We start from the raw sequence: 27,201 nt of genomic DNA on the forward strand, positions 1-27,201 counted from the left end.
TCTGTGTCATGGATGATAATAGGGTCAACTGCAACTTACTGTCATCAATCTATGGGGAGACAAGGGAAAGCTTTAGGGACAATAATCCATTAACAAAATCTAAGTTGAATTAAGAAAGAGTAGAATTAACAAATATACAAAGGAATTACAGTAAAGCGGACAGGAGGCTTTATTTAGGCTAGGAACTGAGAAGAAGAAATTGTATCCTAATTAAAGAAGAGGAACAGCAGACACCTTAAATACCCTAGAGACTAGAGAAGGTTCAAGGTAATCACAGCATGGCCAGGATTTAAGATGTACAGAAGTACAAGAGAATTTCAAATTAAAATTTTTTTTTAATATTTATTTAAACATTATCATTGTCTTTTTTAAAAACTGAAATTCTCTTGGGGCACACCTAGGTGGCTCAGCCGGTTAAGCCTCCCACTTCGGCTCAGATCATGATCTCACAGTTCGAGCCCTGTGTCAGGCTCTGTGCTGACAGCTCAGAGCCTGGAGCCTGCTTCGGATTCTGTGTTTCCCTCCCTCTCTGCCCCTCCCCCACTGGTGCTCTGTCTCTCTCTCTCTCCCTCCCTCAAAAATAAAAAATAAAATAAACATAAAAAATTGTTTTAAAAAATAAAATAAAAAGACAATGAAACTGTAAAATAATGTAATGTCAATTATACCTCAACAAAACCCTAGCAAATATTAAAAATAAATTTTTAATGAAAAAGATGATGGAAAAGGGTTTTCTTAGAGGGAAGATCATTCTAGTTTCTCACATAAGTGTGAACTCTAGGGAGTTGCCATGGAAAGAGGTAAGCTACAGCTGACCCTTGAACAACACAGGAGTTGGGGTACCGACCCTCTGGGGCAGTCGAAAATATACATGCAACTTTGACTCCCCCAAAACACAACTAGTAATAGCCTATTGTTGATTGAAAGCCTTACTACCAACAGCCAGTTAGCACATATTTTATATATGTATTATATACTGTATTCTTACAATAAAGTGAGCAGAGGAAAGAAAATGTTAAGGAAATCATACAAGAGACAGTATATTTATAGTACTATACTGTATGGAAAAGAATCCGTGCGTAAGTGGACCCAGACAATTCAAACCCATGTTGTTCAAGAGTCAACTGTGTATAGATTAGACAATATTAAAGGAGATCTCAACTTGGGAATCTCCACAAAGAACAGGAACTTAACATTTTTTAATAAAGTAAGGTTTTAAGGCCTTTGAGACAGAGCAGAGAATAAAAAGAGAACCTTTGAGTAACCCCAGAGTGGGGAAAGAGAGAAGCAGATAAATGCATAAGAAGAGACCAGGTTGGGGCGCCTGGGTGGCTCAGTCAGTTACGTGTCTGATTCCTGATTTTGGCTCACATCATGATCTCATGGTCCTGAGATCAAGCCCTGCATTGAGCTCTGCACTGGGCGTGGAGCCTGCTTGAAATTCTCTGTCTCTGTCTCTCTCCGCCCCTCCTCCATGCGTGCACTCCCTCAAAAAAAGAAGCAGCTTTAAAAAAGACAGAGATGAGGTTACCGTGGAAGCAAGGCATCCAAGGGGCGGGGAGGTTGGATGTTATGAAGGGAAATAAGTATTTCCCAACGGGGCAGGAGGTGTATTAGAAGACAACAATGAATTCAAAGTTTTCTCTTAACAAGACATGGAAGGAAGAATTTCATAAAGAGAGGTGAAAGGGACTCTGACAAGTGATGAAGTGGGAAGATGTGGAAGTCTAAGCAAGAATAGTCCTAGGGTAAAAAATGTTGACATCTAAGAAAAAATAGATAGGGATTAGTTCCACGAAGAGATCAAGCAGTATGTTTTCCTCTAAATTCCTACAGCAAGAAAGAGCTCTCATCTGAGGAGAAAGATACATAGAAGTTCCAGTTCTGTAGCCCCAGACACCCTCACCACTATGATGCCTTCCTGAAATGACAAGAAAGTGATTTCCACAGCCTTCCCCTCCCCTCTCCTCCTCCCCCACTGCTGGTTTTCTCTCACCTGGATGGGTTTGACTTTGGACTTCATCTTTGAAAATCCATGGTGGTTCTTCTTGTTCCAATTCAGAGAGTGAATCTGGTTGGCGAGCTTGATACCCTGTATATGGGAAATGACAGAAGACTTATTAGGCTCATCAAACTGCCCTGGGCTCTGCAATGATATGAGGGCGATACATGTTAGGGACTGCACAATTTGCATGTTCGCAAATCAAAGGCTTTTCTCTGAGACAAGGAGAGCTTCTACCTTCACATCAGGGGCCAGGGAAGGGACTGAAAACCTACACTTCAGCACAGACACGCCACAGCTCTCAGCAGCTGACAGAGGAAAGGCCTCCGAGTGACAGGGAGGCTGTCCTCACCCAGTGACACCAGGTTCCTGTAGTTCTCCAGCATCACATTCCAGTACAGGTCCTTCTGGGTGGGGGCCAGGAGCTGCCACTCCTCCCACGTGAAGTCCACAGCCACATCCTCCAGTGTCAGCGATTCCTGTAACAAAACGGTCCTCTTTGGAAGTATTTCCCTTTTATTGAAATGGAAGGTACGAGGTAATAGAAAATATATATATTGGGCTCTGTCCCTGGTTCCTGGCAGAGCTCCTAAAACCCCTATAATTTCCTAGGTGATAAGGGCCCTGGGAGCATCTTTTATTCTCTAATTGGTCTTTAACTCCAATTTCTCACAGGGTTCCTGAAACCGTTGTAAATTCCTAAGTGTTAAGAACGGTATGAATGTCTTTGTTCTGATGGGGCAACTGGTTGGGCTCCTGGATGCTGCTGGTCACGAAAGACCAAGCCATGATTAGAAGCTTGGAACTTTCAGACCAGTTAACTTTCCTTAATTCTCATATCTCTTGAGATATGATATCTATTCTCTTGAGAACGGAGAGGGGCTAGAAAACAGTTAATGATCAATCATGCCTAGGTGAGGAAGCCTCCATAAAATCCCTAAAGTACAGGGTTTGGAGAGCTTCTGGGAGGATGGTGCCTGGAGAGGGGGTGGAGGCTCCATGCCCTTTCCCACACACCTCACCCTACACATCTCTCCCGCCCAGCTATTCACCTGTGTCCTTTATTACCTTTTCTAATAAACTGGTAAGTGTGTCTCCCAAGTTCTGTGAGCCACTCTAGCAAATTCATTGAAACTGAATTTGAACTGGAGGAGGGGTCGTGGAGAACTTCCAATTTGTAGCCAAATCAGACGGAAGTTGTAAGTAACCTGGGGACCTACTGTTTTTCTTTTCTTTTTTTTTTTTTATTATTTATTTTTTAATATATGAAATTTACTGTCAAATTGGTTTCCATACAACACCCAGTGCTCATCCCAAAAGGTGCCCTCCTCAATACCCATCACCCACCCTGCCCTCCCTCCCACCCCCCATCAACCCTCAGTTTGTTCTCAGTTTTTAACAGTCTCTTATGCTTTGGCTCTCTCCCACTCTAACCTACCTACTGTTTTTCAATTAACATCTGAGTAGGGGACAGTCTTGAGCCCTTAACCTGGAATCTGATGCTAACTCTAGGAAGTGTCAGAATTGATTTGAATTGTAGGCCACCCAGCTGGTGTCAGAGAATTGTTTGGGGGGGGGGGGGTCCCCATGCCTGGCATCAGAAGTGATGTGACTGTAGCAGTGATATGAGAGTTAAGGAGACACAAAGGAGGAAGGGCGAGGTTTTCCCTACTCAAAAGGAATGTGAAGGAAGTGGTTCTGCTCATTTTCACCTTGTAAGCTGTTTCTATTCTTATTTTTTTCAATTAATCACGAAAGAAGCAAAGTCATTAAAATATTCAGTCATTCTTTTATCCCACAAATCACAGATATCTGTGACATGCAGCCATTAAATCCTCTTGCTAACCTGAGATCATTTGCAATCTGTGTATTTCAGCACCTATTTGTCAGTCACTGTATGAAATGCTAGGGACATCAGGGTGACATAGTATGAGTTTATGCTCGTAAAAATGTCTTCACAGGTATAACCATTTGCCTACATAGATTCACGTAGATATATGCACACACAGGCATGCACATATACACACACACACATAGATACACGTAGGTAAATGCCCAGAACACAGGAACACACTACCAAGCATGTGTTAATGATGTGCCAGAGAATTGTGGGCCAAAGAATGTATGGAGGGGAACTTTATCACTACGTGTACTATATAATGAGCCTTTTACATTGAAAATGTATCTGACTCTGTGGTTCTTCCTGACACCAAATACATGGTCTCTTCCAATACTAATTTTCCAAGTCTCTGATTCTCAGGCACTGGGCGTCCTATAATTCAATCCTATCTGACACTAACTATTCAGAGTCAGCATCAGACCTTACTGGCTTAAGGGCTCACTCGGTTCTACAAGACTGCCTTCACTTCAGAGACCGGTCACAAGTTCCAGGTCCCCATGTTAGCTGCACTTCTATGCAACGTGGCTATAAATTTAGGGGTTCCCACAACCTTCCCCTCTCAGGTGTGATTTTGCTAGAACTCACTCAGGAAAATATTGGACTTAAAATTACAGTTTATTATGGGGGCACCTGGGTGGCTCAGTTGGTTAAGTATTCTACTTCGGCTTAGGTCATGATCTCACGGTTTGTGAGTTCCAGCCCTGAATCGGGCTCTTTACTCTCAGTGCAGAGCCTGTTTCCTGTCTCCCTGTCTCTATCTCTCTACCCCTCTCTCAAAAATAAACAAACATTAAAAAGTTAGTTTATTATAAATCATACTATGAAGAGGTACTCAGGTGAGGTCCAAAGAGGTCCTGCGTGGAGGAGCCTCTGTCCCCAAGGAGTTGGGGTGCACTGCCCTCCTAGCAGGTGGATGGGTCTGCCCACGTGGAAGCTCTCTGAACCCTGTCAAGTTTCTATGGAGGTTCCGTTACATAGGCATGACTGATTAAATCACTGGTTACTGGTGACAGAACTCCAGCTGCAGCTCTTCTCCTGTCCTGAGTTCCAGGTGGAGCTGAAAGTTCCAGCCCTCTAATCAAAGCTTGGTCTTTTGGGGGACCAGCCCTCATCCTGAAGCTATCTAGGGGCTTACCTTGAGTCACCTCATTAGCATAAACTTAGATATGCTAAAAGGGGCTTGTCATGAAAACAAAAGACACTCCTGCCACTTAGGAAATAATGGGATATAGGAGCTCAGCCAGGAACCAGAGACAAAGAGCAAATACATATATATTTTTTATTATGCCACAATGAGTCATTTGTGTAATTAAAGGCAGTACAAAGGTGGAAGGTGACAACTCGATTTTGAACACAGAAGGCTCTATGTTTTCTGAGATGAGCTGAAGTTCTAAGGCAACCCTGTGTGGATCTCAACAACCCGAGCCAGCACCAGATAAGAACTTGTAACTCCCTCTGGCCAAATCTGTACTCAAACACCAGTCCAGCGACCTGTTCACAGAGGGCCTCTGAAAGGTGTGCAAACCTTCCATTTTACTGGGCACTTTCAGTTCTACTCAAGGACAGATCCAGATGGAAGTAAGGCTGGGTATGGAAGTCATCAGGCTGTGGTCTCCTCAAAAACCAGTGTCTACTGAATTCTACTTGATCTACTCCCACGGGGGACTCAGAATAATCAGGTAAGTAACAGCCATGCTCGTACACTGATTAGAAGAAGGCTGCTGAGATCACACAGCCTACCAGGTCACCTCTGGAAAGAAACCATCAAAGAGAGTTCCTAACGCTTACGTGCCATGAAATGGTGACCTCTCCTGAGGAACTGATATGCTTTGTCCTGAGTCAAGGCATCTGATGTAACTTACCGTGATTTTCTGGCTGCAATGACTGTCAGAGATAGTAAGTAGGTACACACTGATGGTGGCACCAGCAGGATCCTGCAGATCCACACACCATAGTCCAGCACTAGTCATGCACGAATCTAGGAACAACATGTTCCTGATCCCACTCTGCCCTAATTTTGAAGGGCCATCTATTTCTCCCCAGAGCCCATTTTTCCCCATTTACACTTTTTATTTAGTCGAACTGATTTTTTCAGGCCTCCCCAAATCCATGAAAGACTCAACGTTTGAATACAACAAACCAAAAGTCACTTGGGCCTTCATCATTTTCTTCTGTTTCAGAAAATGCCCAGTAACAGGGATGTCAGTTCTTCTGGATCTGCCCTAATTTTCTGTTCAGAAATCTTGGTCTTAGGACAAGGATGTCCCACGAATGGCCGTATGCAACTCCAAGAACCCCTACTCGTCCTTTACTGGATCTCTCTTATTCCTGAGAATCCAGGACCTGTGGGGTGAAGGGCGAGTTCATTTTGGATGATCCATTCGCTCTGGGCCCAGACACTGACACTGCTGCTGTGCACCCACCTTAAGTCAAAGTCAGTATCTGTAACTTTCTCTTTACTTGGTGCCCCCAAAGGCTTTCTAACCCAGGCAAATAAAACATAACATCTGAATGTGGGGGAGGCATGCCTTTCTTCTGTGAAGCAGAAGTGGCCTGAATGAGGGGTGCCTAGATGGCTTAGTCATTTAAGTGTCTGACTCTTCATCATGGCTCAGGTCATGACCTCACAGTTTGTGAGATCAAGTCTGGCATCAGGCTGTGCAATGACAGTGCAGACCCTGCCTGGGATGCTCTCTCTCAAAATAAACTTAAAAAAGAAGCAGCAGCATGAATGAGAAAGGGAAAGTGGGAAAAAGGACATACAGAAGGTTAGACTCTGGACATATAATCCCTTAAAATCCACATCCCCATTTGTACTTGGTTAAATGGTGCCCCCCCCCCCCAAAAGCTATGTATTAACCCCATGAACCTGCGAATGAGACTTCATGTGGAAAAAGGGTCTTTGCCGATGTAATTAAGGATCTTAAGAGAATCCAGGAGTATCCAGATGGACCCTACATCCAGGGAAGATGAGACCACGTGAAGATGGAGGCAGAGTAGAGACAAGCTGCCACAAGCCAAGGAACACCTGGAGAATCTGTTAGAAAAAGGGAAGGGAGTGAATGGATGTTGGGCAGATGTGCTGGAAATACCCAAGACCACCCCCCAGGGTCAGTGATTAACTAGGACTGACAGACCTCAGCAAATTATTACCACGAAAGCATACAAAGCAAAATCAGCAAAGAGAAAAAGTCCAAATGGCAAAATCTGGAGGAAATCAGGTGCAAGCTCTCAAGAGTCCTGTCTCTGTGAAGTCACACAGGAAGCCTTTACCTCCCCCAGCAACAAGCTGTGATAACACACAATGTGTTAGCTTACTAGAGACATGGTGCCCACGGCTCTTACTGGGGGCTGTTCATGTAGGCACCCACTGCCTAGCACATGCCAAAATCCCAGATTCCCAGAGGAGAGCAGGTGTTGAGAATAAACCATACTGCTTGAAAGAAAGGTTTAAGCACAGTAAGCCATTCAATAGGGAGTGATGGGAACCCTCCCCAAAGCTAAGTTCCCAGATGCCAGGCAAGGGACCTGTAAGCAACCTCGCAAGAAGGCCTTTCTAAAAAGAGCTGTGTTAACTCTTCTCTGCAACAGCAAGTAACCAACTGTGTCTGCTACAATATATTAGCAGGTTAGAAAAGTCCTACGGTCACCAAAATTGATGCTGAGAAAAACATTCCATAAAAATCCAAAACCTATTTCAAACTTGAGCCCTTAGTTAGGAATTCATTACTTCCACAGCATGAAGAACAAAACAAAACACTACCTGTAATTGGTTTTATTAGTACCACGCTCTAACCAGCTGAGCTAACCGGCCACCCTACCTGTAATTTTTTTAATACATACAATATACTACCATTCTCATGTTTCTAAAACTCGCACAAAAGATTATGTATTGTTTGTAGATACATACACATCTAGTAAAAGCATGAAGACGTGTGATATAAAACTAGATAGCAGTTATTATAGGAAGGAAAGAAAGACTGCACCTCCACCCCCCTCCACTGCTTCCAGTCAGTCCCAAATCCAGCTGTGACTTATCTTTCTGACCAACTGGCTACAAATCAGGTTCCCATGACCTCCTGCTCGGCTGCAATTACTTTGAGAAAGTGGCTCACAGATGTCAAACCTTTTACTTACTAGGTTACCAGCTTATCATAAGAGGCTGTCACTCGGGAACGGTCAGAAGAGACGCAGATGGCATGGGGAAAGGGTGTGGACCTTGTCCTTCTCCTGGTTCTCCACTCTCCCAGCTCCACACGTTCTCCAGGCCAGCAGCTCCCTGAACCGTGGCCATTTGGGGTTTTATGGAGGTTTTATGGAGGTTTTATTACGTAGACATGATTAACTCATTGGCCAGCGGTGACCGATTCCACCTACAGCTCCGGTCCCTCCCCAGAGGTTAGGGGGTGGCCTAAGAGTTTCAACCCTCCAATCACAAGGTTGGTTCCCCTGGCAACCAGCCCCCACCCACAGATGCTTAGCAAAAGTGGCCTCATTAATATAACAAAAGACACCTTAACCACTCTCACACTTGGAAAATCCCAAGGATTTTAGGAGCTCTTGCCAGGAACAGGGACGAAAACTATATATATACATATATGTGTGTGTGTGTGTGTGTATATATATATATACGTGTATATATATATATGTGTGTGTGTGTGTGTGTATGTATATATACATATACGTATATATATACACGTGTATATATATATATATATACATACACGTGTATATATATACGTACACGTATATATACACACGTGTATATATATACATACACGTATATATATATATATACACACGTATATATATACACGTATATATGTATGTATATATATACACGTGTATGTATATATATATTTAGTTTATTTTGGGAGCAAGCGAACGAGAGAGACAGAGACAGAGAGAGAGAGAGAGAGCGCGAGAGCAAGCTTGCGAGCAAGGGAGGGGGAGGGGGGAGGGGAAGGGAGAGAGAGAAGAAGAGAGAGAATCCCAAGCAGGCTCCACACCCAGGGCAGAGCCGGACGCAGGGCTCATTCTCACCAGTGGTGAGACCATGACCTGAGCCAAAATCAAGAGAATAACTAAATATTTTAAATATTCAAAAGCAATCCAAATAGATGCAAGTATTTAATCATATTCTAGTCACAACATCACTCCTTCTTTTACCTGTTTATTAGTGTAGCCACTAAAACAATTTTTTCATAAGAGAATTTGTTTCATGGAAATGTTTAGAATATGAAATTAACTAAAAAGAGCAAATTATCCCAGTATTTCCAGAGTTTATCTGAATTGTGAAAATTAAGCAGAGGGACACCTGGGTGGCTCAGTCGGTTAATGATCGACTCCGGCTCAGGTCATGATCCCAGGGTTGTGTGATGGAGCCCCGAATAGGGCTCCGTGCTGAGCGTGGAGTCTACTTAAGATTTTCTCTCTCCCTCTGCCCCTCTCCCCAGCTTGCGCACTCTCTCTAAATGAAAGGGAAGAAAAGAGAAGAGAAGAAAAGAAAAAAGAAAAAGAAAAGACTTGAAATACACCTTTGGTTAAAAATTATGTTTGGGAAATAGAATTTGGGAGGCTACAAATGTTGTTCTACTGGTGTCAGATTCTGAAAGCAAATATCCAAATAAACTTCCAGTGAAAACGGAAGTTTAGTTACAGTGAAGTCATTTTTAACAGAAGGCTTAGCAGTTTAGATTTGCTTAATCCTTGATCTCCCTAAAATTCTTATCTGTGGGGGCCTGAGGAGCCTTGCAAAACAGTCGGTGAAGAGGAAACTGAACAGCGCTTTCATCGACAGATACCCACTCCCCTCCAGTTCTCAATCCCGGAACGCCCCTGGCACAGTGACCCGCACAGACCCCAAACTCTGACCTCACGATCTCCACAGAGCCTGAATGCCCGACCACCGCAGTCCCCCGGGCCTGGCGGCAAAGGCATCGCAACCTCAGAGCCACGGACCTCCGTGGATCCTCTCCCCTCCTTAAGTTCTTCCGCCGAGACTCACACGCTGATCTGGGTTCCCCCCGAGTCCACTGCGACCTCCGGCGGCCACGCCTCACCTCTGCGAATTCGCCCGTTCCCGGTCGCACACCCAGCTCTGGGGGCACCGGCTGCGGCGGCCGGGGCGGGGGCGCGCGAGCGTCCCCACTTCCGGCGGCACCCTGGGCGCACGCGCGCTGCATGGCGGTCTTTGCCCCCGCGGTCTTTCCGCCGCTCACCTGGGGGGCTCCGGTCAGATTGCAGGCACCTCCGTGTGTCCCTCCCGTGGGGAAGCTCGCAAACAACGCTGCGCTCGCCGCACGAACGCCCGAGAAACGGTCGGAAACGAGCGGGCTGTGAGCGCGGCCATGTTGGCGGAATGTCAGGGGTCTGTGGAGCCGGGAAGGGCGCGCGGGGGAAGGAAGGGTCCGCTCGGCTGGGATCTAAGTGGGCATCCCAGCCCTTGAGGTTAGGCTTGGAAGGTGTGCTGGAGCGTCGCGATCTAAATTCCCAGCCAAGGTCGCCTTTTGTTCCAGGCCTGTTTGGAAAACACCAATTGTTGAAATCTGGAAGTAGGGGCTATGAAATAACGGGATGTAAAAGCAGCTGTGACGCTATCGTAGCTTCAGCAATGCGGTGCGAATGGTTTTTGAAGAAATCACGCACCAGCATTCTCGATGGCAGTGTCATCAGGTCTTAAAGCCCGCTGCTTGCAGCTCACGTTACTGGAACCTCCGAGGATTCTGGAGCGTCTGCGTGCCGTTTTGCCGCTTTGGTGCGCGGGTCCGCGTTCTCTGCGCCCGCCTTACTTCTCTGCGCTCTAGGCCAGGCTGCCCATGTGCAGCGGCTTTGAGCCCTGACAGAGACATACCAAGTGCTGCAAACTTTTCAGACAATATACATCGGTCAACCGTGACTTTGTGAAAATCTCCGAAAGCTGTTAAAACTACCCATTCCAATAGGAGCTGCTGTGAATTTTTTTTGAAAAGATCAAAGAAATCTGAGAATTGGCTCATGCACAAATTGGGCTGCTTCCAATTTAAAATGTAGTTTCTTTGGGGCGCCTGGCCGGCTGGCTGAGGACCATGCGACTTTTGAGCCCCATGTTGGGTGTAGAGATTAAAATTTTTTTTTAAAGTATCTTGTGTTCATTGGCTATTGAGAGTTGTCTCTTCCGTGAATATTTGCCTATTGGTTTTTACTCTTGTCATTTTCTTACTGATTCGTAAGAGTTCTTTATATAATCTTAAGTTTTCATCCTTTTTCGGTTAAGCATTACAAAAAGATGATCTCAGTGCGCAGCTTGTTCTTACTGTTTTTGATGTATTTTAGATGGAATATCTAATTTTAATGTAGCTGAAATTTAACAATCTTTCCTGTTGTAGTTTCTACCTGTCTTTTAAAAGAAATCCTTCCCCTCATTAAGATCATAAAGATAGTCTCTTTTATTTTCTTCTAAAACTTTTAGGGTTCCACAGGTCAGCACCTTATGGGCAAAATCCAGCCCCCAGCCTGTTTGGCTTTGCCCTTAAGATTGGTTTTTAAATTATTTTTTGTAATTAAAAAATTTTTAATGTTTATTATTTTTGAGAGAGAGAGAGCGCGTGAGTGGGGCAAGGGCAGAATCCGAAGCAGGCTCCAGGCTCTGAGCTGTGAACACAGAGCCCTATGCTCATGAGCCGTGAGATCACGACCTGAGCCGAAGTCGGATGCTCAACCGACTGAGCCATCCAGGCGCCCCTGGTTTCTAAATTTTTAAAGGGTTAAATATATGGAGGTTGTATGTGGCCTGAAAATTCTAAAATACTGTCTGGCCCTGTGTCAAATCAGTTTGTTGTTTTTTAGTCTTAATACATGAAGCATTGATTTGTGTAGGGTGTCAAGTAGACACCTTAATTTACTTTTTCCATAGGATAACTAATTATCATTGGACTGTTTTAAAAATAACCACCATAAGGGGTTTGGCTAGCCTTTGTCCCAGGTTCCTAAGAGGTCATCTCTAAACCCTTAGAATTTCCTGAGTGATAGGGGTGTCTTTTTATACATGAAGGGCCCCCAAACCACAAGGTAGTTTCTGCTGAGGAGATGACTCACCTCAGGAGCTGGCCAGCCAGAAAAACCAACCATGTGATTAGAAGATTGAGGCCTTGAGCCATACGATATCATTCTGACCTCCAGGAGGTAGTAGAGACTAGAGATTGAGTTTGACCCCAAATCGATCATGTCTGTGTAATAAAACCCAAATTAGACCTCTGGACAGGAAGCTCAGGGGAAATTCCCTGGTTGGCAATACTCTTTTCAGTATGTCATTTCTCAGTGCCCGGTGGGTGATGCATCTTGAAGGGTGATGGAAGATTTAGGTTTACAATCTTATAGACTTTTCTCTATGTGTCTCTTTTGGGTTGTTCTTATTTGTACCTTTATGCTATTATAAAACTAGAATAAGAATAGGACTTTTGGTGTTCTGTAAGTCTCTCTTTTTTTCAAGCTTATTTATTTTTGAGAGAGAGGGAATCCCAAGCAAATTCTGCACTATCAGCATGGAGCCCTACCGGGGACTCAAACTCATGAATCTTGAGATCATGACCTGAGCCAAAGTCAACAGTTGGTCGCTTAACCACTTCACCGACTGAACCACCCAGGCACCCCTGTAAGTCTTTCTTATCTGAGGGTGGATATGGGAACTCCTAAATTTGTAGCCAATTGGTCAAAAGGTGAGAGTGGCCCTGGGAACCCCTGAACTTATAGCTGGTGGCTGAATTGAGGACAGTACCCTTAACCTTGATTTTAACTAACTCTGAATCATACCCCTTTTTGCACTGACTTGTAATGCCATCTCAGATATCCATATCCAATTTCCATGTGTATAGATCAATTTCTGAGCTGTCTTTTACAATTTGTAATCTGTCTCTATCCCTGTACTTGATACTGCAATATATTAATTACTATTAATTTACAGTAAATCTTGTTTGTTATCAAGTAGAGCAAAACCCCCATCATATTTCTGTGTTAGAATTGCTTGAAATATTTTTTGGCAGTTTGTCTCCTGTGAGAATTTTAGGACTGGCCTGTTAGGATTATAGAAACCCGATCGGGATGCTTTTTGGTTACACAATAGATAATAATACAAGGTCCTTGCATAGCATGTCAAGGAGATTGGACTTTTTTTTTAAGTCCATAGAGAGCTACAAATGAATTTATTTATTTATTTTAATGTTTATTTATTTATTTTGAGAGAGGGAGAGAGAGAATCCCAAGCAGGCTCCACACTGTCCGTGCAGAGCCCGAAGTGGGGCTCAAATTCACGAACCATGAGATCCTGCCGTGAAGTGAAATCAAGAGTCAGACGCTTCACCCATTGAGCCACCCAGGCGCCCCAATGAATTTCTTAATAGGATTTCCAGACTGAGTGAGCGTGTTGCATTATGTTATAATAAAACCAACCCCAAAATATCTGTGGCTTAAAACAACAAAGATCAACTTCTCACTCGTATTCCATGTGCCTGTGGGTCGTCTGGGACTTCTGCTCCACATCATCATTGTCCTCACTCGGGACCCCTGGATAGGACTCCTCCCTGGAATATTACTGGTTCCTAGGAGAGATGGAACCAGAAGATAGAAGAGTACAAACTGGCTAAGGCTTCTGCTGATTCGTCAACCAAGCCTACCTCATGGTGATATGTAACTTCAAATTCGTGGAGAAGCACAGTTGTTCTGTGTGTGTCCCAAAGGAGAAATACTTGTGAACGGCCAGCCCTAATGACTTTCACAGCCCTCTACGAGGACTGAAATAATGGGGGTATGAAAAGTGAAAACGACAGAAAGAATGGAGATGCAATTGTGCATAGGACTGTAGGCCCTAGAAACTATAGCATTTAAATCAGAGGGTCTGATAGGTGTTGGAAACGTGTACTTAACACTGACAAAACCAGGGACCTCATGGCTAAATTGCTGGATTACAGGACAAGTCAGTGATTTTAAGAGCATTTTGCAACGTCTTCTAAAACCCATGTACACTGGGGGTAGCCTCAGTCACACAGGTGAGCCAACCTGGATATCCAGCTTAAGGAATGTAGGGCTAGTCAGTAATGTCAAGTGTATACCTCTGCCTTCTGCCTTCTGTTTTTTACAGCTTTCTGGGACCATGTGTTCCTTGCTTTTATCTTTCATTAAAAAAAAAAAAAAATGAGTCACATAAAAAAATTCTTTAAAAAAATTTTTTTTAACATTTATTTATTATTGAGAGACAGAGAGACACAGAGCATGAGCAGGGGAGGGGTAGAGAGAGGAGGAGACACAGAATCTGAAGTAGGCTCCAGGCTCTGAGCCATCAGCACAGAGCCCGATGCAGGGCTCGAACTTACGATCTGTGAGATCATGACCTGAGCCGAAGTTCGTCACCTAACCAACTGAGCCACCCAGGCGCCCCACAAATAAAATTCTTAATTCCCACTATCCAGCATCAATATATGCCTTCCATTCATCAAGATTATTTTTCTGATTGAGGAATTTTGAGATAAACCAGTGATCCTTGGGTTTATATAATCTGATGCTCAGTAGAGGGCAAGTCTTGATGTAAAAATACCAAGAGGACCCGAATCCACGCAGTAACAAGGGTCCGCAAGGAGACCATCGCCAGATAAGTCCTCTACAGATATTTCTTCAACATGCCAGTTCTGAAAAGCCACTGCCAATTTTAGGACCGTTACCTGTTACGATAGGATGGGGAAGTAAACTCGGAGGGGCCCGTACCATGTCGTGAGAATAAATGCAAAGCTTTATTCTTTTTTAATATGGGCTTGACATGTTTTTGCACCAGCCCCCACAATACTGACAGTCAGCACAAGGTGAAAAAGATAAAGATTCTGTAGCTCAAAGTAGTCTTCTGTCACTGTTACACTTCCCTTGCACCCCAGGCAAACCATGGCTAGTTGAGAGAGAAGCCATGGGGTCCGCAATTCGATCACTAGCTCCTGGTCTCACGTCATAGTGAAAGAATTGAGTCAAATGACATTGCCAATGGGTTTGTCAAGAAAGAGGTAGTTTATGTAACCTTCAATCTCACACGATCCTGTAGATGCTGTAAATGTTTTGATGAAAGTCTAGGTTTGGAATTAAAATTTGAGAGAGAAGTGAGAGTAGTCTTTGCTGTACTTTGGTTGGTATCTGATAACAGTTCCTTCCCTGCAAATACAGTTTGACTGACAGAGCGAGCAAGGATGAGCAATGAACCACAAATTTTCCACCTTGGTAGTGAGTAGATTCTTCCCCTTTTAATATTTTGAACATGGCCAGGCAAAGTTGGGAAGCACTTATCCTCCTGACTTTCCTGTTGGAAAGTGGTTTGGGGTGGGAGCTCTGGAGGGACAAGATGGTGAAGATTCTTGATTCACTGAAATGCTTCTGGGCTCACAGGTAAGAATCTTTTCTTCAAGAGAATAGTGCTCTCCTTAACTTCCCAGGCTTTACACTCAAGACAATGGAGAGCTTCCAGTCATTCCAGAACAAATCCTTTGGGAATGCACACAGTAGAACAGTAGTATTTATTTTGCTAACCATAATGTCACATTGTAGTTGACATGCCATTATAACCCTTCACACCCTCAAGATTTGCAAACTTTCCCCATGTGCAAGACTAGCGGTGCCTGGGTTTGGGATAGAAAGTCTGTCAGCGTCCCTGGGATTAACGTGAGCCTTTCTTTCTTTCTTTTTTTTTTTTTTTTTTAATGTTTATTTATTTTTGAGACAGAGAGAGAGAGCAGGGGAGGGGCAGAGAGAGAGGGAAACACAGAATCCAAAGCAGGCTCCAGGCTCTGAGCTGTCAGCACAGAGCCCGACGTGGGGCTTGAACCCACAAACCATGAGATCATGACCTGAGCCAAAGTCGGACGCTTAACCGACTGAGCCACCCAGGCACCCAAACATGAGCCTTTCTGACTTTTGTCTCATGCTGTATGTACTGTACTGCTCAGGGTGGGCATTACCACCTAGTCTACATCGCTTATTGAAAACAGAGGAAGAGGATCTACCCCCTTTACAAAGGCTGCTTCTGGTTGTGTGACCAGTGAGCATAAAGACCCCTGAGTAAACTTGTGCCTTGATTTCCCCGAAACTGAGACACTTCACATGTATGTTGGTGGCTTATGATTTAGAGACAGTGTGCTGTGACTGAAAAAGGTCTCTGGAATCTGTGCCCGCATGTTGCAGAGCACCTTGAGGTTTACCTGTTTTATTTTTTCTCAGGCTATGTGGTAGCATTTGTCTTTACTGGAGTCTTCTGTAAGTAAGTCGTGGATCTGTGGGAGTCCATTCAGTCACCTCAAACTGGGTACCTGCTGTAGTGGTACTTCCCCCATTTTAATGTAAAACAATGTGCTTGGAAAGGAAACCTACTTAGGTAAAATTAAGCTCATTTTGTCTTAGAGTTTAATTCCCATGAGGGGGTGCCTGGATGGCTCCACTCTGACTCTCGATTTTGGTTCGGGTCATGATCTCATGGTCAATGAAATTGATTGGGCTCCAGGCTCCGTGCTGACAGTGTGGAGCCTGCTTGGCTCTCTCCCTCGCTCTCTGCCCCTCCCCTGCTCTCTCTCCTTGAAAATAAACATTTTTTTTAAAAAGAAAATAATTTGTGAGACTTTCCAGCTACATTCTATGGAAGGATTAATAACACCTCTAAAGTTTCACTTACGCTCTTTCAAAGGGAAGCATAACTTGTGTAGTATAGGGAAAACAGAAGCCTATTTTATTTATTATAGGAACAAGTTACATTGTCCAATCAAGCAATACCAGGACCACAGCTAGTATTTATTTCTGTCTTTTAATATCAGGGACTATCTCGCAAACTGTTTAGAATTCACAGGGGTATACAACGTGTGAATAGTTGGCATTTTCCACCCTAAATATCTGATGAGTTTAGAAGATACAAAAATTCTTTCTTAAAGATACTTCCACTGTATTGCATCTGATCTAAAATACCTTTGGTTGTGTGATGCACCATTATTTTATGTACTAAGCTCTCTATTTAAATATGTCAAACCATAAGGGCGGATGGGTGGCTTAGTCGGTTAAGCGTCCCACTTGAGCTCAGGTCATGATCTTGCAGTTCATGAGTTCGAGTCCTGCATTGGGCTCTGTGCCGACAGCTCAGAGCCTGGAGCCTCTTTTGATTCTGTGTGTGTGTGTCTCTCTCTCTCTGCCCCTCCCCCACTCGCACTCTGCTTCTCTCTCTCAAAAATAAATAAAAACGTTAAAAAAATTTAAATATGTTGGGGCAACTGGGTGGCTCAGTTGGTTAAGTGTCCGACTTTGGTTCAGGTCATGATCTCACAGTTCGTGAGGTTGAGCCCTGTGTCGGGCTCTGTGCTGACAACTTGGAACCTGCTTTGAATTCTGTGTCTCTCTCTCTTTCTGCCCCTCCACCACTCATGCTCTGTCTCTCTCTCAAAAATAAATAAACATTAAAATTTTTTTTTTTAATTTAAAGATGTCAAACCATCAACTGTATGCTCCATTTTAACTTCATTTTTAATTATGTGGGGGAAAAAATTCTATCTTGGAATTGTTGAAAAAATGTTTTACTCAAGAAATGCTACAAATCTTCCAGGCCCATTTACAAATACCAGTAAATAGAGGCGTGGCAGAGGAGGAGATATTCAGTATTTTATTAATTTTTATTCATAAAATAAATTTTATTAATTTTATACTATAAATTTATTTTTATTAATAACTTTTTTATTTATGACTAAAATAATGAACCGTGTAGTTCAATTACAACAGATGTAATGATGTAAAAATGCAACGCAAATATTCTATTGGCAAGTTTTGTGTACATTTAAATATGTGTCCTAGGGAGTCCCAATTGGTATGATAATACAAGCAATTCCCAATTATGAACAATCATTTCAATAGTAAAAATAGATGGAAAACCCATATTCTCAGTTATATAATTTTTGCTTTATTTTCTGACAGGTATATTTACATACTTAATATTTCCCATAATTGTCTATTGTGTCACAATTACAGAATATGACATCCCTCATAAAACAACACCCATGAAAGATGATTCCTCAGATTCACTATAGATTTTTTTTCCTCAGTGTCAGTTCTCTGATTATCAGCGTAGCAGGATTTCATGCCAACGACATCTTCACAATCTACACACACACACACACACACACACACACATACACACACACACACACAGGTCTTCCCTCCTATTTGTTCCCTCTGGGCTACATTCACCTGAAATGTACTGGGGAAGGGATTTCCTGCTGTCTGGCATTCTACCCAGTACCATCCTCTTATAAAGCGATGACGTGTGAGCTTGGGGAAAAAAAAAAGTGTGTCCACATCGGTAGCCTTTGTTTTCCTCCTATGTAAGCTCTGGTGTTATGAGCCATTCACTCTCAAAGACAAGTTTTGGATATTTCATGATTTCTCTCCCCCATGAGTTTTCTGATGTAACATGAGGCTGAATTTGTGGGAGAAAGTTTTCCAACACTCACTGCATCCATAAGGCTTCTCCCCTGTGTGAGTTCTTTGATGGATAATAAGATGTGACTTCTGGGCAAAAGATTTCTGACATTCGCTGCATTCGTGGGGTTTCTCTCCCGTGTGTGTTTTCTGATGCAAAACGAGGCCGAACTTAATAGGAAAAGTTTTGCCACATTCACCGCATCCATAGGGTTTCTCTCCTGTATGGATTCTCTGATGAATAATAAGGCTGAACTTGTGAGAGAAACTCTTCCCACACTGGATGCATTCATACGGTTTCTCTCCTGAGTGAATTCTCTGGTGAATGAGGAGATAGGACTTCCGGCTGAAGGCTCTGTGGCATTCGCTACACTCGTAAGGTTTCTCTCCGGTGTGAGACCTCTGATGAATAGTGAGGTGTGACTTTTGGGTGAAAGCTTTCTGACACTGACTGCATTCATAAGGTTTCTCACCCGTATGTGTTCTTTGGTGTAGGATGAGACTAAACTTGATGGAGAACGTCTTCCCACATTCCCTGCACCCATAGGGTTTCTCTCCCGTATGAGTTCTCCGGTGAGTATTGAGGAGTGACTTTACACTGAAGCCTTTTCCACATTCACTGCAACGGTAAGGTTTCTCTCCCGTGTGAGTTCTCTGATGTCTAATGAGCTCAGATCTCTGGATGAAGGCTTTTCCACAGTCGCTGCATCCGTAAGGTTTCTCCCCCGTGTGAGTTTTTTGATGTAAAATGAGGCTAAACTTAAGGGGGAAATTTTTCCCACATTTGTCGCAACCGTAAGGTTTCTCTCCCGTGTGAGATCTCTGATGAGTAATGAGCTGTGACTTGTTGCTGAAGCTCTTCTCGCACTCACCACACCTGTAGGGCTTCTGTCCCGTATGAGTTCTTTGATGTGAGGTGAGCTGTGACTTACCGCCGAAGCTTTTCTGACATATGCGACACTCAAACCGTTTCTCTGCTGTGTGAGTTCTCTGGTGTTTATTAAGGCATGCCTTACCAGTAAAAGCTTTCCCACATTTATTGCATTCATAAGGTTTCTCTCCTGTGTGGGTTCTCTGATGTAAAATGAGATGGGACTTCCGGCTGAAGGCTTTCCCACATCTACCGCAACCATAGCGTTTCTCTCCTGTGTGTGTTCTCTGATGCTTAATGAGGTCTGCCTTCTGGGAAAAGACTCTCCCACAGTCACTGCAGTTAAACTGTTTCTCTCCTGCTCGAGTCTTCCGGTGTTCAATAAGCTGTGACTTACGGCCGAAAGCCTTCGAATGTTCATTAAATTCATTATATTTTTCTCCATTATGAATTTTCCCATGCTTGGTATAAAGAACTACTTTGTCGTACCCATTAAATTCCACTTCGTTTCTTGCATAGCTTTTATTCTGAATAATGTGCTCTACGTTAGGTTTCAAGTGTTTCCCAAGTATGTCAAATGTGTGGGATCTTTGTGCTAAAGGGACATCCGAATTTAAGCTTAGAGACAATATTTTTCTAAATGGGTTATTTATGTGGTGACTCTCCATAGTTTCAAGGTTGCCTTGGTTTTCTTGGTGCCAGTCTGTACGACTATCCACTTGCCAGGTGTCATCTAGAAAGGAGACCAAGGAACCACAATGATCATGTAATAGAAGGAGTGGAATTTCATAGCAAAGGCCAAGCAGAGAAGAGGAAACGAGACTGGGTATACAGTGAAAGTCTGAGACATTTGTAAGTGGAAGGAAGAAAAAAAAGGGAATAAACTAAAAAATGAGAAGAGGGACAATTTACGAATGCTGAGTATATAAGAAAAGAAAGCTATAACTGTGGGTTAGGGAAACAAAGATGAGGAGAAGGCAGGTAAACTGAGGATGCCAGGGAGAAAGATTAATTAGGTCAGCAAGTTCCAAGATGCACTAGAGGGGGATCTGATCCAAATACAAAAGAGAAGGAGATGTATTGTTTTATTTTCTTTTATTTTTAATTTTTCTTTTAAAAGTAGGCTCCATGCCCAACACAGGGCTTGAACTCATGACCCTGTGATCAAGAGTCGCACACTCAGGACACACGGGTGGCTCAGTTGGTTAAGCGTTTGACTTCGGCTCAGATCATGATCTCGCGGTTCGTGGATTGAGCCCTGTGTCGGGCTCTGTGCTGACAGATCAGAGCCTGAAGCCTGCTTCGGATTCTGTGTCTCCCTTGCTCTCTGCCCCTCCCCCGCTCATGCTCTGTCTCTCTCTGTCTCAAAAATAAAATAAACATTTAAAAAAAAAAAAAAAAGAGTCTCACACTCTACTGAATGAGCCAGCCAGGTGCTCCCGAAAATGTATTCTTTTAAAAACCAAGAAAAAGGGGAGCCTGGGTGGTTCAGTAAGTTAAGCATCCAACTCTTGGTTTTGGCTCAGGTCATGATCTCACGGTTTGTGAGATTGAGCCACATGTCAGGCTCTGCATTCACGGTGTGAAGCCTGCTTGGGATGCTCTCTCTCTCTCCCCCTCTCTCTGTCCCTCCTCTTCTCTATCTCACTGTCTCAAAATAAATAAATAAACATTAAAAAGAAATAAAAACCAAACAAAAGAATCCTAATATGAAGAGATTAAAAAGTGGAATCAAGGGGCGTCTGGGTGGCTTAGTTGGTCAAGTGCCGGACTTCGGCTCAGGTCATGATCTGATGATTCGTGGGTTTGAACCCCACATCAGGCTCTGTGCTGACAGCTCAGAGCCTGGCGCCTGCTTCGGTTTCTGTGTTGCCCTCTCTCTCTCTGCCCCTCCCTTGCTCGCACTCTGCCTGTCTCTCTCTCTCTCTCTCTCTCAAAAATAAACAAACATTAGGGGCACCTGGGTGGTTCAGTTGGTTAAGCATCGGACTTTGACTCAGGTCATGATCTCACGGTTCATGAGTTCAAGCCCTGTGTCAGGTTCTGTGCTAACAGCTCAGAGCTCAGAGCCTGGAGCCTGCTTCAGATTCTGTGCCTCCCACTCTCTCTGCCCCTCCCCCACTCACAGTCTGTCTCTCTCTCAAAAATAAACAAACATTAAAAATAAACAAACATTAAAAAAAAAAAGTTATAAACGGAGAGGGAAGGAGGCAAGCCATAAGAGACCCTTAAATACAGAGAACAAACTGAGGGCTGACGGCAGGGGTGCAGGGGAAAGGGGAAAATGGGTGATGGGCATTGAGGAGGGCACTTGTTGGGATGAGCACTGGGTGTTGTATGTAAGAAATGAATCACGGGAATCTACCCCCAAAACCAGGAGCACACCGTATACACTGTAGGTTAGCCAACTTGACAATAAATTATCTTTAAAAAAATTAAAAAAAAAGAATGAGATAACAAAAAACACTTTTTTTTTGTGGAGTCAATATTAATGTTATGTGGGAGCTTACATCCCCTGTTCTAAGTCATACTCAGAGCTTAAAAACTTCAAGATTTCTCTGAACAACAAGAGGTACCTCCCCGTTTCTGACCAAATAGAAATTTACTTCCATTTATGCCCCGGGGATGGTTTCTCACTCACCTGGATGAATCTGACTCTGGATTTCTTCCTCTGTTATCCATGGTGGTCCTTGTTCCAACAGGTAGAATGCATCTGCTTTGGTAACTTGACACCCTACTCAAGGAAAATTATAGCGGATCCATGGACCCACATACTTGGGCTTACAAGGCCTCTGAAAAACGGGGAAGGTTGTTTTTAAGGGCCCGAACAATTTGCCTCTTAGCCAAGTAAAGGCCTTTTATTTTGGGAGCGAGAGAAAAGCACTCTGTTTGTTAAAGGCCAGAATGTACTAAAATCTATGAGGTATGAAACTCAAGTTCAAAAAAGTAAGGTACTTGTAAGGCTCCACACATTTCATTGCTCAGAAAAGAAAGGCAACTGATTGCCTGCATTACCCTGGGAAGGCTCTGCTTACCCACTGATATCAGGTTGCTATAATTTTCCAACATCACATCTTGATACAGGTGCTTCTGAATGGGGTCCAGTAGCTGCCACTCCTCCCATGTAAAAACCACAGCCACATCCTTGAATGACAGTAAGCCCTGCAATAGAATGTTCCTATTCATTCTAAAGGGATTATCATTGGTTAATACTACAAAAATAAGTATCATATAATAATTTTTCAAGTGGTAAGTCATTTGCCTTCTACATAACTAGTTTTGCATCATACTTTTTAGGAAAAACTAATTTTTTATTTAAAATTTCCTATCTTTGGGGCACCTGGGTGGCTCAGTCAGTTAAGCATCTGACTTCGGCTCAGGTCATGATCTCATGGTTCGTAGGTTCGAGCCCCACATTGGGCTCTGTGCTGACAGCTCAGAGCTTGGAGCCTGCTTCGGATTCTGTGTCTCCCTCTCTCTCTGTTCCTCCCTGCTCACGCTGTGTCTCTCTCTCTCAAAAATAAACATTAACATTTTTTAAATATCCTATCTTGGTGCTTCCAATCATTCACTGATGTACAAGTTCACTCTTTCATAAGAGACATAGACTAGAGCATCCTCAAATCCTTTAATCTTGGAACCACCTACAACCTATGTGAACGCACCTCTATGTCAGACACTGCATTGGATACTCCGTTGTACGGAAGACTTGCTTCCACCCTGAAGGAGCATACTGGCTTGCAGAAAGAGGAATGGAAGTGCACAAGTCTACAATACATATATAGAAGGCAAGAAAGAAATACATACCATGTGGGCACAAACGGGGAGCAGAAAAATTATAAAGGTTGAACTTCAGAGGGGTAAGGAGAGAGGTGTATGGAATTCAAGAAAGAAGTAACATGAGGGGCACCTGGGTGGCTCAATCGGTTGAGTGTGTGACTTAGGCTCAGGTCGTGACCCCATGGTTCAAGGGTTTGAGCCCCATATAGGGCTCTCTGCTGTCACAGTGGAGCCTGCTTTGGATCCTCTGTCCTTCCCCCTCTCTGCCCCTCCCCCACTCATGAGCATGCGTGTGCTCTCTCTCAAAAATAAACATTAAAAAATACAAGAAAGAAGTAACATGAATGACAGCACAATGAAAAACAATGAGCATTTAAAACCCGCAAATACATCCTGAGTTGTGAAACCAAACGACTGAATTTAAAGCGGTAGAGCACACTGTAAGCACTCAAAAAAAAAAAAAAAATGTTCACTGATTATTTTTTGTTACTGAAATGTTGATAGGGATGAATTTCCAAGGTACTGGCTTAAGTACACTTAATAAGTTACAGAAGGGGCGCCTGGGTGGCTCAGTCGGTTAAGCGGCCGGCTTCGGCTCAGGTCACGATCTCGCGGTCTGTGAGTTCAAGCCCCGCGTCGGGCTCTGTGCTGACCGCTCAGAGCCTGGAGCCTGTTGCAGAGTCTGTGTCTCCCTCTCTCTCTGACCCTCCCCCATTCATGCTCTGTCTCTCTCTGTCTCAAAAATAAATAAACGTTAAAAAAAATTTAAAAAAAAAAATAATAAGTTACAGAAAAGTACATGAACTATAATCTCAATTATGACAATGGGTTATTAGGGTCTGTGCAGAAAAGGGTTGACTCCGCAGGCCTGGGTTGCCAAAACCCTGCACGCTCCAAAGAAAGGCCTGTCTTCAGGAAGACCAGCCATTGACTTGCTCCTGGGTGATAACCTCTGAACCCCTGGAATATCCAGCCCAATACGGGTGTTTCCACATTCCTGAGGCTTGGGCTACGCTCTATCAGTTAGAATTTGGGGGGCCTGGAGACTGAGTAGCTGAGGTCAGTCACATATGCTAAATGCCTATGTTGACTGACATTCAATACAACCCTGGACACCAAGCTGCAGGTGAGCCCCCCTGGATGGCAGCACTTTCCACCTGTTGCTACACATCGTCATGGGGAGAATTAAGTACTATTCGAGCTACTCCACTGGGTTAGGATAGCTGGAGGCTGATGCTGAGTCTTTCCTGGATGCTACTCTGTATCTTTTGCCTTTGCTGATTTTACTTAAAAAAATGTTTTTAAATGGGCTCCACAACCAGAGTGGAGCTCAGTACGGGACTTGAACTCATGACCTTGAGATCAAGACTCAGATGCTTAATTAGAAAAAAAAAAAATTAAGAGTCAGATATTTAACCAATTGAGCCGAGCAGGTGCCCCTGCCTTTGCTGATTTTAATCTGTATTTTTTCCACTGTAATAATCCATAACTGTGAGTATAACAGCTTTTTTGAGTCCTTTTGAGTTCTTCTGGAGAATCATCAAGACGGAGGGTGGGCCAAGGACCCCCAACTCAAATATATAAAAATTCATAGTTATATATGTAATTGCTGACAGGGAAATTCAAAACAATACATATAACTTTTTAGATTATTTATTTTGAGGGTGGTGAAAAAGGATCAATGAGGGACTTACAAGTTTAGCTCTAGAAACTTCTGTACTATTTGAAAGTTTAGACATTGAGACTATTTTAAGGTTTACTAATATAATTGGAAAAATTTTATAATAGAAGAAATGAACTATGAACTGACAGTTGACATCTGCATTTTGGGGTGTGAAAAGATTACAAAGGAAATATTCTAAGACTTCACTAATAGGTTGGGGTTTCTCAGCCTCAACCCTACTGACATTTTGGGCTGGATAACTTCTTGTGATAGAGCCCTGTACTGTGTGCTGTAGGATGTTTACCAGCATCCCTGGCCTCTATTTACTAGATCCCATTAACAGTCATGACAATCAAAAATGTCCCAGAGGGGTGCCTGGGTGGCTCAGTTAAGTGTCAGACTCTTGATTCTGGCTTCAGTCATGATCTCACAGTTTGTGGGTTGAAGCCCCACATTGGACTCTGCAGCTGGCAGTGCGGAGCCTGCTTGGGATTCTCTCTCTCCCTCTCTGCCCCTCCCCTGCTTGTGATGTCTCCAACTCTCTCAAAGTAAATAAATAAACTTAAAAAAAAAAAGTCCCATACGTTGTCAAATGTCCCCTGGGGAGACAAAATCATCTCGAATTGAGAATCACTGATTTAAAGAAAAAACTTAATTTTGAGAGCTGTTTGTGGAAGACCAAATGATGGTCTTAGAATCCATCCATTCTTGTTGATAATCTAGCTGTTATCCCTGAATACAGTCAGACCACCAGGAAGCTGTGGACTTGAGCTACACTGTTTTGAACCCCTAAAGCACTCCGATCACTGAGTTTGGCTCTGGTGTAACACCACTGGCTTATCTGTGGATGGCTGAGAAATAATCAAAGGAAACTCACCACTTGTTTAGTCGTTTTCTATATGTAGAAGGCACTGCGCACTAAGCAATCTAAGCTAAATACCCACCAAAGAAATGTCTTCTACTTATGTGACAGAAGCTATCTAGTTTTCTAGAGGAGCTTTCTCCTTAAGGTAAGGCAAATCGCCAATGATTGTTTTTTTAAGTTTATTTTGAGAGAGAGTACACAAAGACGAGCAGGGGAGAGGCATAGGGAGAGAGAGAGAGAGAGAGAGAGAGAGAGAGAGAGAGAGAATCCCAAGCAGGCTCCTTGCCATCAGCACAGAGCCCGACTCAGGTCTTGATCTCATGAACCTAAAGATCATGCCATGAGCCAAAATCAAGAGTCAGATGCTTGACTGACTGACCCACCTGGTTGCCCCTCACCAACAATTTTTTATTGACAGCCATGCAGTAGATTATATTTCCCAAGGATGACTACAATAATATATCCCATTCCAAAGCCTTCTGCAACATGACCTTGCTACTCCCCTGTCAAGAGGCAGAACCTGTTTCCCTCTCCTGGAATCTAGTTTGTCTTAGGGTGTTGCTTGTAACAGAGAGGATGCAGCTGAAGGGATGATGCAGAAAAGGCCATGTAGTTTCAGTCTGGTTCTGTCATCATCTAGCATCATTCTCTGAGAAGCCCGAGCCACCCTGGGAGGCCGTGCATAAATACTCCAATAGCCCCAGCCCAGCCTAGCTTTTGAGTCATGTCGTCCTGGAAAACAGATACGGGAATGAAGAAGCCTTCAGATGATTCCAGTTCCCAATCTTTGAGTCTTCCCAGCTGAGGTTCCAGAACCATGGTGTGGAGATAAACTGCAATAAAGGAGTAACACAGCAGTCTGGGTTGTCCACACCCTGCACATGCCAAAGAAAGGTTTGGTCCTTACCTGTTCATAGGAAGTAACCTCTGAGCCCTGGAAATATCTTTACCTGAGAACTCTGAGCTACACCAGATGATCTATGCTATCAATGTGATTCATGGTGGGGGGGCTTGGGCCACACCGTAGCAGCTGGACTTCTGAAAGGCCTGGAGACTAAAGTCAGCCATTGATGTAGTGAGTGTTGCCTACGTGCCCGAATCAAATAAACACCCTGCAGTGGCGCCTCAATGTCTCGGTTAGGTGTCTGACTCTTGATTTAGGCTCAGGTCATGATCTCAGGGTCGTGAGATCAAGCCCCATGTCCATGTTGAGATTCTCTCTCCCTCTCCCTTGACCCCTCCCCCCCTGCTCTTGCACCACACACTCTCTCTCTCTCTTTAAAAACTCCAAACCCTGGAAACTAAGGTGTGAGTGAGCTTCCCTGATTAGCAATACTCAATATGTGTGTTACAAATCACTGCCGGGAAAATTCAACACTGTCCACGTGACTCCACGGAGAGAACTTTTTGCCTGGTGTCTCCTGGATCTGACCTTACAGACTTTCTCTGTGGCTGATTTTAATCTGTATCCTTTTGCTGTAATAAGCTCTAATCGTGAATATAACAATGTTTCTGAGCACTCTGAATTCTAACAAATCACTGATTCTGAGGGTGGTCTTGGGAACTCATGAACAGGTAAGGCACCACCAAGGGGCCCTGTCTGACCCACTGAATTCCTGACCCACTGACTCCATGAGGATGATAAAATTAAATGCATATCACC

General features: G+C 43.6%; 1 protein-coding gene across 6 annotated transcripts in view; it reads right to left on the bottom strand.

Moving 5' to 3' along the window:
- Nucleotides 1–27,201, bottom strand: part of LOC109252914 (zinc finger protein 613-like) — a 36,540-nt gene that overhangs the window by 7,350 nt on the left and 1,989 nt on the right. Inside the window, exons 1-4 of one of the 6 annotated variants that reach the window (XM_053905724.1) lie at nt 9,965–10,068; nt 6,772–6,939; nt 2,355–2,481; nt 1,997–2,092 (exon numbers count right to left, since the gene is read on the bottom strand). In XM_053905724.1, the coding sequence (XP_053761699.1) occupies nt 1,997–2,092; nt 2,355–2,481; nt 6,772–6,789 (241 nt within the window). In that variant the 5' untranslated portion in view covers nt 6,790–6,939; nt 9,965–10,068. Of the gene's footprint in view, nt 1–1,996; nt 2,093–2,354; nt 2,482–6,771; nt 6,940–9,776; nt 10,612–18,321; nt 19,964–21,871; nt 21,965–22,265; nt 22,393–27,201 lie in introns of those variants that run through there. The other 5 variants (XM_053905723.1, XM_053905722.1, XM_019425400.2 and 2 more) reach the window with 5 other exon arrangements.

Source organism: Panthera pardus, unplaced genomic scaffold (assembly GCF_024362965.1).
Source record: "Panthera pardus isolate Hobbes unplaced genomic scaffold, ASM2436296v1 HiC_scaffold_18, whole genome shotgun sequence".
NCBI lineage: Eukaryota > Metazoa > Chordata > Mammalia > Carnivora > Felidae > Panthera > Panthera pardus.